At 52.3% G+C, this 12703-nt stretch overlaps 1 protein-coding gene across 5 annotated transcripts in view; it reads right to left on the bottom strand.

The window, feature by feature from the left end:
• Positions 1-428: 428 nt before the first annotated feature.
• The window catches only part of LOC105081475 (protein FAM110B), a 115296-nt gene continuing 103021 nt past the window's right edge, over positions 429-12703 (bottom strand). For all 5 annotated transcript variants that reach the window (XM_074355131.1, XM_074355130.1, XM_074355132.1 and 2 more), the window contains one exon: positions 429-2261. In XM_074355131.1, coding sequence (XP_074211232.1) covers positions 792-1928 — 1137 coding nt within the window. In that variant the 5' untranslated portion in view covers positions 1929-2261 and the 3' untranslated portion in view covers positions 429-791. The remainder of the gene's footprint in view (positions 2262-12703) is intronic.

Below are 12703 nucleotides of genomic sequence, written 5' to 3'. Positions count from 1 at the left end.
TTAGCCTTAGGGTGGCCATTCCTGCCACCCTAAAAGATTAATAGGAGATTAACAGGAGAAATTTCAGAATCAACCCAAATAAGAACAGTTATCAGCCTCCCCCAACACCTAATCTGATTTAATCACCTTCATGGCCTCTGATTGTCTTTCCTTGGGGTCAGGATTACACAGAACCACGCACATTTACACACCGAATAGGACACAAAACTGACGTAGCATTGTTGCCCCCGCCGTCTCTTAAGTGGCCAGACACCTTCAACAGGTAAATGGCTAACATCGCTCTAGTCCTCTGAGAGCCTCGCCTGGCTCTCTCCGTCAGTCACTATCTCCGCTGGGCAGCAGAGCCCCCTCATCTTCCCGTCTTTTCTGTCTCACAGGTTGGCATTATTGGCTTTTTATTTCAAAAAGATGCTACTCTCAACTTAAAAGCCAGTTGATAAAACTTTTAATTAAGACACAATAGCGTGGGATATAAAAACACAAAGGACCACATAAATATTTAAGTTGTATACCGTTTTCGTGTAAACAGTTCTGCTGAAGATTGAAGCCCTAATTAGCATCTGGCCGGAAACTTCTGGCAGATGACGGTGTGCTCAGCCAGGCTCTGCGGCGATGGTGGACGTGGAAGCCAGGTGAGGCCCCATGTTGGCAGGCATGCAACTTGAAAGACATTGCACAACAAGCAACACAAAGAGAGCGGCGAAGCTCACAACACTGCAAGGAGACCTCACAACCTTCACGACTGCGGGTGCACAGAGACCCCCCCTCCCTCCGCTGCGCGCCCTTTCATCTTACACGTGGGAGACCTTCTGGGATTCTCTAGCCTGTTTGATGCTATACAACCATTTGATGATCCTGGCATTTCTCTCGATGGCAGAAATGCCGTAGGGCACCCGGTCATTGGCACTGTCATCATTTCTAAGGTCACTGTTACTGTCCTGAGACTGTTCACAGTCTGAGCTGATCATGCTGGCGCTGCGGAAGTTGAGGGATATGATGTCGGAGTTGGCCCTGGCGAAGTTCTCCATGCCCAGGTTCTCCAGCTCTTCGGGGTCCAGCCCGCAGTAGTTGAAGAACCGCTCCACGTCGGCGTCCACGCGGAAGTACCTGTCGCTCAAGTCCGACTTGGACCGCTGGAGCGAGGGTCTCCGGCTGACCCCGCAGGCCGGCTCCAGCGCCTCGGCCTCGGGGGACTTGCCCGCGCCGGCGGCGGCGGCGGCGGCGGCGAGGGCGGCGACCTTGGGCTTGGGTGGCAGGGGCGGGGCGGAGCTGCTGCAGGGGATCGCCTTCAGGGGCTTGACGCTGGTCACCTTGCGGATGTCCGAGGAGCTGTGCGACACGTGCAGGAAGGCGTCGGCGGCCGGCTCGAGCAGCCGGCGGCCCACGTGCGAGCCGCCCTCCTGCGGGCTGCCGCGGCCCGGCGTGCTCGGGTAGACCCGCAGCGACTCGGCGAAGGAGTGCCGGTGCAGCTCGGCCGCGTCGGCCCGCGGCGCCGGCCAGTTCCGCGCGCCGTGCTTGTGCGCCGAGCCCGCGCTCGAGCCCTCGGAGCTGTTGATGATGTTCTTGAGGATCTCCAGCTTGAGGCTCTCCCGCTGCGCGCCGCCCTCCGTCTTGGCGCCGCCGCCGAACACCTTGAGCGTGGGGCTGCCGAGCGCGCGCTTGGCGGCCGGGCACACCGGGGGCTTGGCCAGCACGGCCGGTTTCACGGGCTCCTGCTTGGCGTTGATGACCTCCTGGCTCTTGACGTACTTGGCCTTGTCGGCCTCCAGCCTCTCCACGGCGCTGAGTCTTTTGGGGTTGGGCTCGGCCTGCCGGCGAAAGTAGTCGGGCCCCTTGTTGAGGATGCGCAGGGGCACGGCCGACGTGAAGGTGCCGGCGGGGCTGACCGGCTTGACCATGCTACCTGTCTGTAGGCTCTCCGTGGGCATGGCGGGCGGTCTCTCCCCGGCGGCCGTGGTGGATGCTCTTCTGGGCGCCTCCGGATGCGCTGAACAGACACATGTGCGTGGAGCACAAAGGGCGGCGGACGGTCCCGGAACCTGAGCGTCAGCAGCTGCGGCGGCGGCGGCGGCAGCAGCGCCTCATCTCACAGCTCATGACCCGCCCCGGGGCTGGAAGCCACTTCCCCCGCCGACGGGCAGCCCCGCGCCGAAAGGCCACCAGCCACAAGTTCCTTTAATCTGCTTCGCCGCCTCCTTTCTTCTCCCCGAAGGAGGTGGGAGTCTCCTCCAGGTCTTTGTGTTCGGCTGCAGCAGGCAGAGCTGAAACACACAACAACCAACCGCGGGTTAGGATGGGCGAGTGACATCACGGCTGTAGCAACAGCGGAGCCGCGCGCCCCCGCCCCGCCGCCCCCGCCCGAGGGCGCCCCCGCCGCCCGCCCGGTGGGAGGCGATCCCGGCGGCGGCCCGAGGTCGGCCGCCCGCGCCCCGCGCCCCGCCCGCGCCCGGCGCTCGGAGGCCCGCGCTCCGGAGGAGGAGGAGGAGGAGGCGCAGGGTTCCCACGCGCCAGCTCCTCCGGCTGCCTCCCCTCTGGGGGAGAACCGCCTCCCGATCACGCCCGGTTGGCATCACTTATATCAGAACCCAGGAAATACTGGATGCGCGCAGAAAGGCGGGTTTGCCACAGCCCGGTGCACTGGGTTCCTGAGAATCCCTTCTCTGCTTTAGGCGACAGCCTCGTTTGCCATGAAGCCAAACTTCTGACTTCTCACCATCAGTCTCTCCTAACACTTCCACAAGCCCCTCACTCTTCAGAAACTGAAAGGTGGGCAATAAATAGCAGGAAAGATGAAAAGATCTTCAGAGAGTCAACATGTTCCTCTTACTTTTGCCCACCAGTATCTTTGACAACACTCTCCCGAAAATTAAGAATGTGTATGACGTTCATCCCATTAAATACAAGCTTATTTTTAACTAAAAAACAAAATACAAACAAAACCCCCTAAACCCCTAGAAACACTTCCAGATTAACCAACTGTATAGGTAATTGGATTATAAATGTCCCATAATTTTTCACACAAGGAGCAGAAATCAAAAGTTTGTGATATGTATTTTCCCCAATCCCCTAGAAAACTGAGAACAAAATCTTAAGATGTCAGTCATACATAAATGTTACTTTATAGAAAACTTGTATGATAGTTAAGCACTCCTGGGGCTTATTTATGGCTTTCTGAACAACTTGACCCCCCCACCCCCCATCCAAAGCCACTATAATGAAACTCTTATCAATACTCCCAAAATAAATCTTTAGGGAGTCTTTCTACTTAGCGCATAATATAGTGTACCATCCCCGCAGCCCTCTGAACAACTCCTCGTTAGCCTGTCACCGCTGGCAGAGAACACTGACAAATAATACATCAGCATTCCAAGGCACTGGTTAAAGACCTTTTCAGCATCTTTGGTGATAATCAGGAGTATTAAGAGACTAACATATTCAACTGACACATCAAATAGCTAATTCACAAAATAAATGAAGTGGTATGACTATAAAACCATTTGCTCTCGTGGTAGGAAAATCAAGAGCCTGTTAACAACACGCTTTGGAGGCGGGGGGAGCCTGGTAGATTTCCTTATCATCTTTCAGAACTCTTAATCTCTAAGCACACCCATCGTCCTGTTTTGTTAGAGACAGTTTTGGTAATCTGCAAAAGGATCTGTTCTAATAAAAATATTTTCGTTTGTAAGATTTAAGAAGCCCCAAGGCAATTCGTCCACAATGATTTCCTTTAATTGTGTGGTTCTATGATGATACTTCAATTTAGTTTAAAAACCATCTCCTCTCATGAAGATTAAGTGAGATTGTTTCTTTGAACAGTCTGAATGCAACGCCAGGGGAGAAGTGGAGTCCTCTGCAGAGCCTCAGAGCCTGCTCCTCTCCTACCCTGGGTCCACACAGCAGGGAGATGAGCGGGCAGAGGAGCCTGGGCTTGGAGACAAACCCCTGGGCAGCCCCCAGGGCACCTGAGAGCCCCCAGGACAGGCCATGTTTCTCCCGAGCGTGTGCAACATCTCCACTGATTCCCTCTGTAGCTTCCAAAATGTGTCCGCAGAGGGGACCTTGCTAGAAGGTTCAGGGACAGAGTGAAGGACAGGACTGCAATCTCTGCCCGCCAGCCTGGTACCCAAGGACCACAGCACACCTCCGGCCAGCGGGGAGAAGGCCCGGCGGGCGACAGGAGGCAGCCCTGCGCCCTCTCCCAGGGCCGTGTCTTCTCATCTGTGACGTGCGGTGCCTGGACAAGACTCCCACTCTCTTCTCCCTCTGAGGATGGCTCTCCCGGGCATCCCCATCCCACACACCACGCCCTGAGGAAGCAGTTAGTCACAAAACCAGCATGAGATGCATCTGTCAGAAAAACAGTAATTATTTGTAACCAATTTACACTTCATTTCCTTTTTGTTTCTACCCCTCTGCCATGTTTCCTCAGTTATTCCCAATATCCCTAATCATTTTTAACACACTGGTGATGTTTTGAAATGACCATGGTCACAGTTTAAAAGTTTTCATTTAAACTCTTTGGAAGAGGGGAAAAGCATCTTCTTAGAGAACTCGAAAGCCCTGAAAAAGCTAGAGGAACTGACTGGGGCCCCCGGGTAATCACGCAGCACCCTTGATGTTTTCCACCTGTTTTTGCGAACAACCTGAACCTTCTGCAAAGATAACGCAGGCGGAATCGGCTGCTCCTCGTCTCCATCTTGACATCACCCTTAAACTCCTGCTCTCTTACTTTTCGATGTTTAACCCGTGTTGGCTGAGATAAGCTGCACACCACGTACATTCACGACGACCAGTCAAATGGTAAGTGACACACCTGGAAGCCTGGAGCTACATCGTGATGCCAGAGATGGGATAACCATTGGGGGACACCGGGCACGTGACCCTCTGCTGATGGCGGCCTGGCCCCAGGCCCCTGACACCAACAGGCCCCGCAGGTGTGCCCGGGCACTGATGGGAGCAGCCAGGGGCTCCTATTCCTCTTCTTGTTTCACGGAAGGAAAATCAGATCTCAGCTGTACAGGGTTTCATAAACAGAAAGAATTATCCAGCCCCGCTTGGTCCCCCACTGAGGGCGAAGGAGTGAGAGCACAGGCCTGAGGGAAGCGTCCATTCACAGACCATTTGCCTACATTCTACCCCCATTTAATATCCATTTGAAAATTTCATGAAAGCTTAAAAAAAATTGGCAAAACCAAGGCCCCCTGGACCCAACAGCAGCTGGCCTGGGGGTCATCATGGGAGGAGCCGTCTCCTTCCCACTGGGGGACCAGGGCTGGAGGGGGTCACGTTATCCATGCGGAAGGGCTGGTGGGGCAGAGAGTCAGCTGGGGACAGAGGACATGCTCCCACTGGTTCTCGCGATGCTTCTCCGTGCCCGTGCCCCTGGGGATCTGCTCCAGACCAGAGTCTGACTCAGCAGGTTCAGGGTGGGCCCCCGAGGCTGCATTTCTCACCAGATCCCGGGAGATGCCCAGGCAGCTGGTCCAGCCTTTGCACTCAAGGAAATGGAAGGAACCTCACTCCTGGACCAGCGAGCATCAGAGTTGGTCCTGGGTGCTGGCGTGGAGAAAGCCAGCCAAGCTTTCTCGTCTCGTAAGTGAGTACGAGTCTGGGGCTCTGGGGGCAAGGAAATAGCAATGCTAGAGAGTTCAAAACTTTTAAAACCAAAATGGCCTGGATCCTTCTAATTTGAAATCCGCCCGCGGCTCACAGGGGCAGTTAGGTAGAGACCAGGACCCAGGTACCCTGGTCTAAGAGCGTTTACCACCCCGGAGGCAGTTAGGGACAGAAAATGAGCTGCAGTACACACAGTTCATGGGAAAAATGCTTCAAGTCCAATTCCTGTAACCCAGGCAACGTGTACCTCCACGTCTCCGAGATCAGGCAGGTAACAGGGACTGTGGCCTGTGTGAGGGGGCCTCTGGCTACGGGCTGCCACGGGGAATGGCCTTCACTGCTGACGCAGCCAACCCAGATCTCTGAGTCATCTCTCGAGATTTTAAAATTCAATAATAGAAAACAGCGTGGGCCACATGCTTCCAGTAAGCAAAAAGAAACAGAATAGTTAATCCCTAATTGATCCTTGAATTTTAGGCAGGAAGAAAGCACCGCTGCGAGAGCAAGGGCCCTGAGACCGAACACCTGCCCGCTTTCACCCGCAGAAGTTTCACAAGTATGTGAAAACTGGTCCCTTCTCTTGTGTGTTACGGTGGAAAAAAAGGTGGGGATACTGTTTCAAAGAGGGAGTCACTAATGCCCCTTGGAGTCACCTAACATCTCAGTGTCTAGATCTCACCTATGAAAATGGACGTGTTCAATTTGGGGAGCCTGAAAATGTCTGCAGCTCAAACATTCTTGGAGGCAAGGAGCAGAAGCAGCAAATTTACCTTGGAGCTTAGAAGAGCTCTCAGAGAATGGATTCTCCTGGCTTCCTCACGTCAGATCAGAAAGCCTTTAAAATATGGGCACACTTGTCCCAAGCTGCTTTCTGGTTTTTCGTAACAGCATCTGTGCTTACTGACTTTAGGCGTAAGATTCCAACCAGCCTGGCGGTCACTCTCCTAACTGCAGTCTCGGTTTTCCCCATTTAAGAACAGAGACACATTCTTCTTATTAAAGTAAGAACGTAGTCTCGCATGACAGTGTTAACCTCTGAATTCTTTACAAACATAAGAGAAAGGCGCTCAAAATCTAAGGGTGCTCACTGACTCACAGGCTGCGCTGAATCAACTGATTAGCACATGTTGACTGAACAGTTATGTGTAAGATGGAAAGGAACAAGAAAGTCATGACAATTTAGGAAAAAAGATTGAAAAAAATATGATGACTACTAATTGAATGATGTTGATAAATATGGCAGGACTGTCACAAAGCACTTTCCCACCCCAAACTTCTTGCGAGTCAGAGGATGGAACAGTGAGGAGGGAAGACGGGGTTAAACGGCTGGAGACTGCGTGTCTGTCCCCACAGCAGCTCTCTCCTGAGCTCACGGTTCATCCAGGAACCCTAAGGCACACCCGACGGCGACGCAGAGCGCCAGGGGATGGCGGCGTGGGGAGGACTGAGGGGTGGATGGGCTTTGGGTTTTATGCAGAGTAGTGGGAGAGCCGTACAGGGCACTGCAGCATTCGTGACAAGGTCAGATTTGTATTTTTAAGAAGTCCCCTGGCTGCAGGCAGGGGACAGGAGGGGGGGCAGGATCAGCTGCAGAGGCCCAGCAGAGCTGCCCAGCAGAGGGAGGGGCAGCGGGCTCTGAGTGGTGGCCCACCAGGCACTGTCTTTGGGTTTGAATCCTGGCTCTGCCCCGAAGGGCTGCGTAGCCTGGGGCAGGTCACCTCCCCTACCGGTGCCTCGGGCTTCCCATCTCTTGGTGGAGATCACTACCTCCAGTTCAGGGGAACTGAGCAGGTCAAATAAGGGCACAAAGATACTTCTCATTCATGTTGCCCTTTGGAGGAAGGTGGCTTTGGGGATGGAGAGAAGTGTGGACAATTTCAAGAGATGCTTAAGACGCCCACTGGACGGAACTTGGAGATGGACTGGTTGTGGAGGAGGAGGGCGCTGTTGAGGACAGTTGTGGATTTCCTGTCTGACTGCTGACAAGCGGTCTGTGGGGAAGCGCACACACCAGTCTAGTCCTCTGTTCCTTCTTCTTTTGCTCCCTAGGCTCGAGCCGAACCAGCTGTGCATTCATACATCTGCCTCCCTCTGCCTGAGACAATTTTAACCAGCAGGGTCTCACATCAAACTTGTCATCTCCTTAATGTGCATCCCAAAGTGTTAACACCATTGTGCTCATCACAAAAATTATATTTAGAAGCCAAACGTATTCATAAATCCAGTGCTCAGTTCTGTGGGCTGAAGGAAGCAACGCCATTGCATTTGGAAGACAAGGACTTACCCGTTTTAATTAATACGCCGTGTCTCTCAACGTCTTCCCTTTCCCTCCTCTTCCTAATGCATAGTCACTTTTATTAACTGCTTTTATGCCATGAAAATAACTTGTAAAGAATGCAAAAGGAGAGTAATGAAAGTGAAAAGGTAAACAGGGGAGTAACAAAAGTATGTATCAAAAAAGCCTGCGTCTGACACGGCAAACTGAATGGAAACTAAGAAGCCAGAGGGCCAAACATCTGGAAGCATTAAGTCGAAACCACCACCCCTTTGGGACCTGTACTTTTGCAATTACTGAATGACGTGCCTCCTTCCTTACTGCCTGGTGAAGTCCCTCACCAGCTGCAGTTCTGACGGCTGGATCTTCCCTCTCCTGACGCCAGCACTGCCATCAGCGATCAGCTCCAAGCTGTAAATGAAATCATCTTCTTGCCAACACCACCACCACCACCACTTGGTATATTCTCGGAAAGCCACGGACTGGTCCTAACAACGTTTAAACTTTTGATTTCTGAGTCCTTGTCATTTTTTTTTTTTGGCTTCCTTTTTCAGTTGGCTCCAGCAGGTCTTCAATGTCATATAATAAAAAAAAAAAAAAATCCTTGCCCTGGGTTTTCATTACTTTGTTTTCATACCCACCTTTTGTGCGAAGCACTTCTCCACATACTCAGCAAGGTCTTTACACCTGTTTCTTTTGCCACATCCATTCTGTGCAACCGAGTCTAGAAATGCCTGCTGGAATGAGTGAAGACAGGCTGAGGCCAACTCTTGCCTTCTAAGGCCTTCACGGGTACAGGCCATGGGGTAACGTCCACCCCCGGGACGGCTCTCCTAGGATGTGCGGAGGCAGCACAGACGTGCACAGGTGTTCTCCGTGAACGTGTGACAATGACTCCGTCAGGTACAGCGTTACGGCGACAGCCTCCAGGGGGCGCTGTGACCTGCGCTAGGCAGGCGGGAAGAGCGGCGGGGGTGCAGCTGTTGCCCACGGAGCTTCCACGGGAGGTGCAGTGGGCAGAGCAGGAAGTGGGAGACAACCTGGGCTAACGGGCAGGTATCAGGACAGGTGGTCCCAAGCCCTGTGCTCAGAGCCTGGCACGTGCGCCCACCCTCCCCTCAGACGGGCTGAGGTCGGACGCAGGCACCCTCCCGCCCCCAGAGCGCCTGACCCGGGTCTCTTGGAGCTGGCGGAGTCTGGCAACCCTGAGAGGTCTAAGGGCAGAGTTGGCCCTGGACCTTCTGCCGCAGGCCACAGGCCACAGGCCACTGCGTGGAAACACGTGTACTTGGGGAAAGGTGGTCTGGGGTTATCTTCAAAGGAACTCTCCCCAAACAGCCCCCCCGGCAAAGGAAGCCGAGCTTGCACTGAGGGGTGAGCCGCAGCGCCCCCAGGGACGGCCTGCCCCCGGGGAACCCAGAAGCTCCCAGACAGAACCACCTCTGGGTCCCAGGCCCAGGGGACACTGGATGACAGGTGTCAGAGCCAAGGAGGGGACCCCTTGTCATCTTCTGCCATGCATTCATACACCTCACGGGGCCTGCCCCCAGGGGAGAAGTCACGTCTAGTCATGAGTGGGAAAGGAGCCGGTGCCAGGAGAGATGGAAAACCCATGAGATTTATCAAGCCCCCTCCTCCACAGAGGTTTCCAGACCAACCCAGGCCTGCACTGGGAGAGAAGCCAACTGAAACAGGAGAAGAGGCTGGAGTTCCGGTCGTGGCCCTGGCCCGGCTCTTCCATGCCTGAAACTGATCTGAAGACTGAATTATTTAAGATGAACTGAAGAGACTACGGGTCTTGTCTGAAGTTTCATCCCAGAGACAGAAAAAAGAATTCAGGATGAATTCTAGGGCCCGAGGAAAAGGGGACGCTCACTGTCCCCAGATGAATTCAGGCCAGAAAGGAAAACAGGTCGTTCCGGTCTGTCTGCCTGTTAACTCGGGCCCCTCAGTCCAGAGCCAGGTCCCGGGGTCAAGGTCGACCGCGATTACTCCAGAGCCGGCCACTCACAGCCCTGCGACCCTGGGCGAGTTACTCAAGCTCATGCACCTTGGTTTCCTCCCAACAGCTCGGTGATCACGATGGTGCCGCCACTTCGCGGGGCTGAGGTGAGACTTCCACGAGGGCCCAGGTCGAAAGGGCCCAGCGCAGAGCTCGGAGCCACGTTTGTCGGTCACCCAGCGCTGTTACTAAGTGTCGTCCCCAGTGTCCACGCTTGGCACTGACCATCCTGTCATTAGATTTCAAGCCTGATGGCAACTGAGTGATCTTTTGTCTTAAAACAAGCCCGCTGCTCTCCAGCGATAGTGTGTGTGCTACTTCTGTCGAAGTGGGCGGACTCTGTGGTTTCTGTCTGAAAGGTCATTCGCGTGACCCCATTTTTATTTGAGTTACAAAGAAAATATGTGGTTTCAAATTTCAAAGCAAACAGTCATGTGAGCGAAACAGCCTAGGGTAAATAATAAAGCCATTATTAAAAATGAAATCCAACCGAAGTTTGGTAGGAGAGAAACCGCAGGTCAAGTCTCCCCCCCGGGAACGGAGTCTGGACCTCAGTGTCACTCTCTAAGGTCACTTAGAAGACTCGTTCACAAGCGTCTTTTTCATTTGCAAGTAAATCCATTCTAACAAAAATGTGACGGGTTTCTTTTACAATTGCTTTTTTCTTATTTGGGACAATGACAATGAACTAGAGAATCAGGAAAAAAAAATCACCTTTCTGGTTCAACACTCTTCCTTGGCTGAAGGCAAAGAATATTTTGCAATAACAGGGCCATCAACCTGTGGCGATGTTGGGCGGGGTGGGGTGGGGGGCACCCTGCTTTTGCACCTGAAGTCAGTGCTTCGCGGAGCCAGCACCAAAAATCACTTGGAAATACAATGACTTGTTGGATGGAAATGATGACAAGTAATTAAAAAGCAGGACTTCCAGAATTCTTAATGAAAATCCAGTAGCACTGCTTGCTTTATCCAGAGAAACACAAAATAACGCCGCTTTCAGCCACTTCTGTCCTCGCCGGTGGCTCCGTGCTTGACTGAGAATGTTCAGGCCTGGCCAGAGTCTAAAGGAACGTGGGGTCCAGGGAGCACCGTCCTGTATCACAGACGAGAATGCTCAGGTCCCGGGCTTCACAAGACTTGCTGGTTACTGTTGAGGCTAAGAGGTAGCTGGGACCCCAGGCAGGCGGACCAGGAGGACCTTCTAGCAGCAGCAGTAAGGGCTCAGCAAACTCAAGGATTATCAAGTCTAGTAACAATTCATGGAGTTCTTGGGGCCACTGCGCTGGGCTCACAGTCACCACCTCACACACCCTCACAATTACCGTCCTGTACCAGCAGGAGGGTAAGTACTTGTGAGAGGTACCCAGGGAGCCCCAGCCAGGACCCAGGGCCATGTGGACCTGGGACCCTGCATCCAGTTCTCCCACCCACGTGGATTTGAAGCATCTGCACTTTGTATACTGTGTTTTTTTTTTTTTTTCAGCTGTGTAGACTTGTACATACTCGTGGCAGCCGGAGCAGGTAACAATATAGATCGAAACTTTATTTGAGAAAATATTTTAAATTCCCAGGGAACAGCCTTGGGGCAAAGGATATTTACTCTGAAATAAATATATATTAAAACTGTGAAACATTTCAACTTGAATGAAGAAAAAGTAAAGCAGCATTTTTGGAAGGAGTGGACCAAGTTCACTGTGAATGTATTTAGAAAACTGCTGTCTAAATTATGTTTAAAAATTAACCTGTTCATAATGACCATTTTGTACTAAGCACATAAAATAATGCATTTTACAGGTTTTAAAATTCAATCTCACCAGCATCTCTAAAACAAGTGTTATTATCCCCATTTCACAGACGAGTAAACTGATGTCCAAAGACACCAACAAAGTTGTCTAAGAAATTCCGCTACTGTGTGGCCGGGGGCTCCACACCAGATCTGCATACCTACACCTTGGTCCACCTCACCGTGTCACACTGTCATTCCAGCTCTTAAAAAGATGCGTGAATGTATTTACCTTAGGAAGGCACGCTAATTATATTTTAGTTCCTAAGATCTAAGACCTACTCTTTTGGCCACTCACTGCTTAGAACCAGTTTCCCCCAGCAGGAAGAAGAGGGAAAGAAATCTTTTTAACTTTTTGTTAAATCAGATAATCATGTTACTTGCTCACAGCTTAAGTGCACAAGCAGAGAAGGGAAAAATGTTTATAAAGTGAGTTCCATTTATTTAATTTTCTTTCTTGACACCACTGACTGTAAGGTAGCGCAACTCTGGCGAAAGTGCTAAGTGAGGGATAAAAAGAACAGTAAGCGATGCGAGGCGGTGTTTCATCCTGACCGCACAGAGCACTGGGGAGCAGGGATAACTTGCTTTTTACTACCATTTCTGACTAACGCCCCCAGCCGTGCACACAGTAGGCACTCACTAAAGCGGGCACCAACTTAAACCTAGAATCTAAAATGCTAAACCCTCAGTAACGATCTAGCGCATCATTTTATGCTGTAAAGGATCAGTGATGGTGTCAGATGAAGAACTTGGGAAGTGGAACTTGGGGTACACTGTTTATAACTTGGGAACAGCACTCCCGGTGCCTCCTTGTGGCTGGAGAGTGTGCGGGAACAGCACACCCGTGCACAGATCCTGTTGATTCACAACTTAGCGGACACACTAGCCCTGACCTGCACTTGGAACACCAATGTGGCCCAAAGGGAAATCGATGCCAGGGAGCACATCGAAGCAGAACCAGCGGGTTCACTTAGCACGTACCGGAGACTGCTGACCTCGCTGGCCCGGGAGCCCTGGGACGCTC

This window comes from Camelus bactrianus, chromosome 29 (genome assembly GCF_048773025.1).
Source record: "Camelus bactrianus isolate YW-2024 breed Bactrian camel chromosome 29, ASM4877302v1, whole genome shotgun sequence".
Lineage (NCBI taxonomy): Eukaryota > Metazoa > Chordata > Mammalia > Artiodactyla > Camelidae > Camelus > Camelus bactrianus.
Note: the sequence above shows the minus strand (reverse complement) of the source record. Positions and strands in the feature narration are given on the sequence as shown.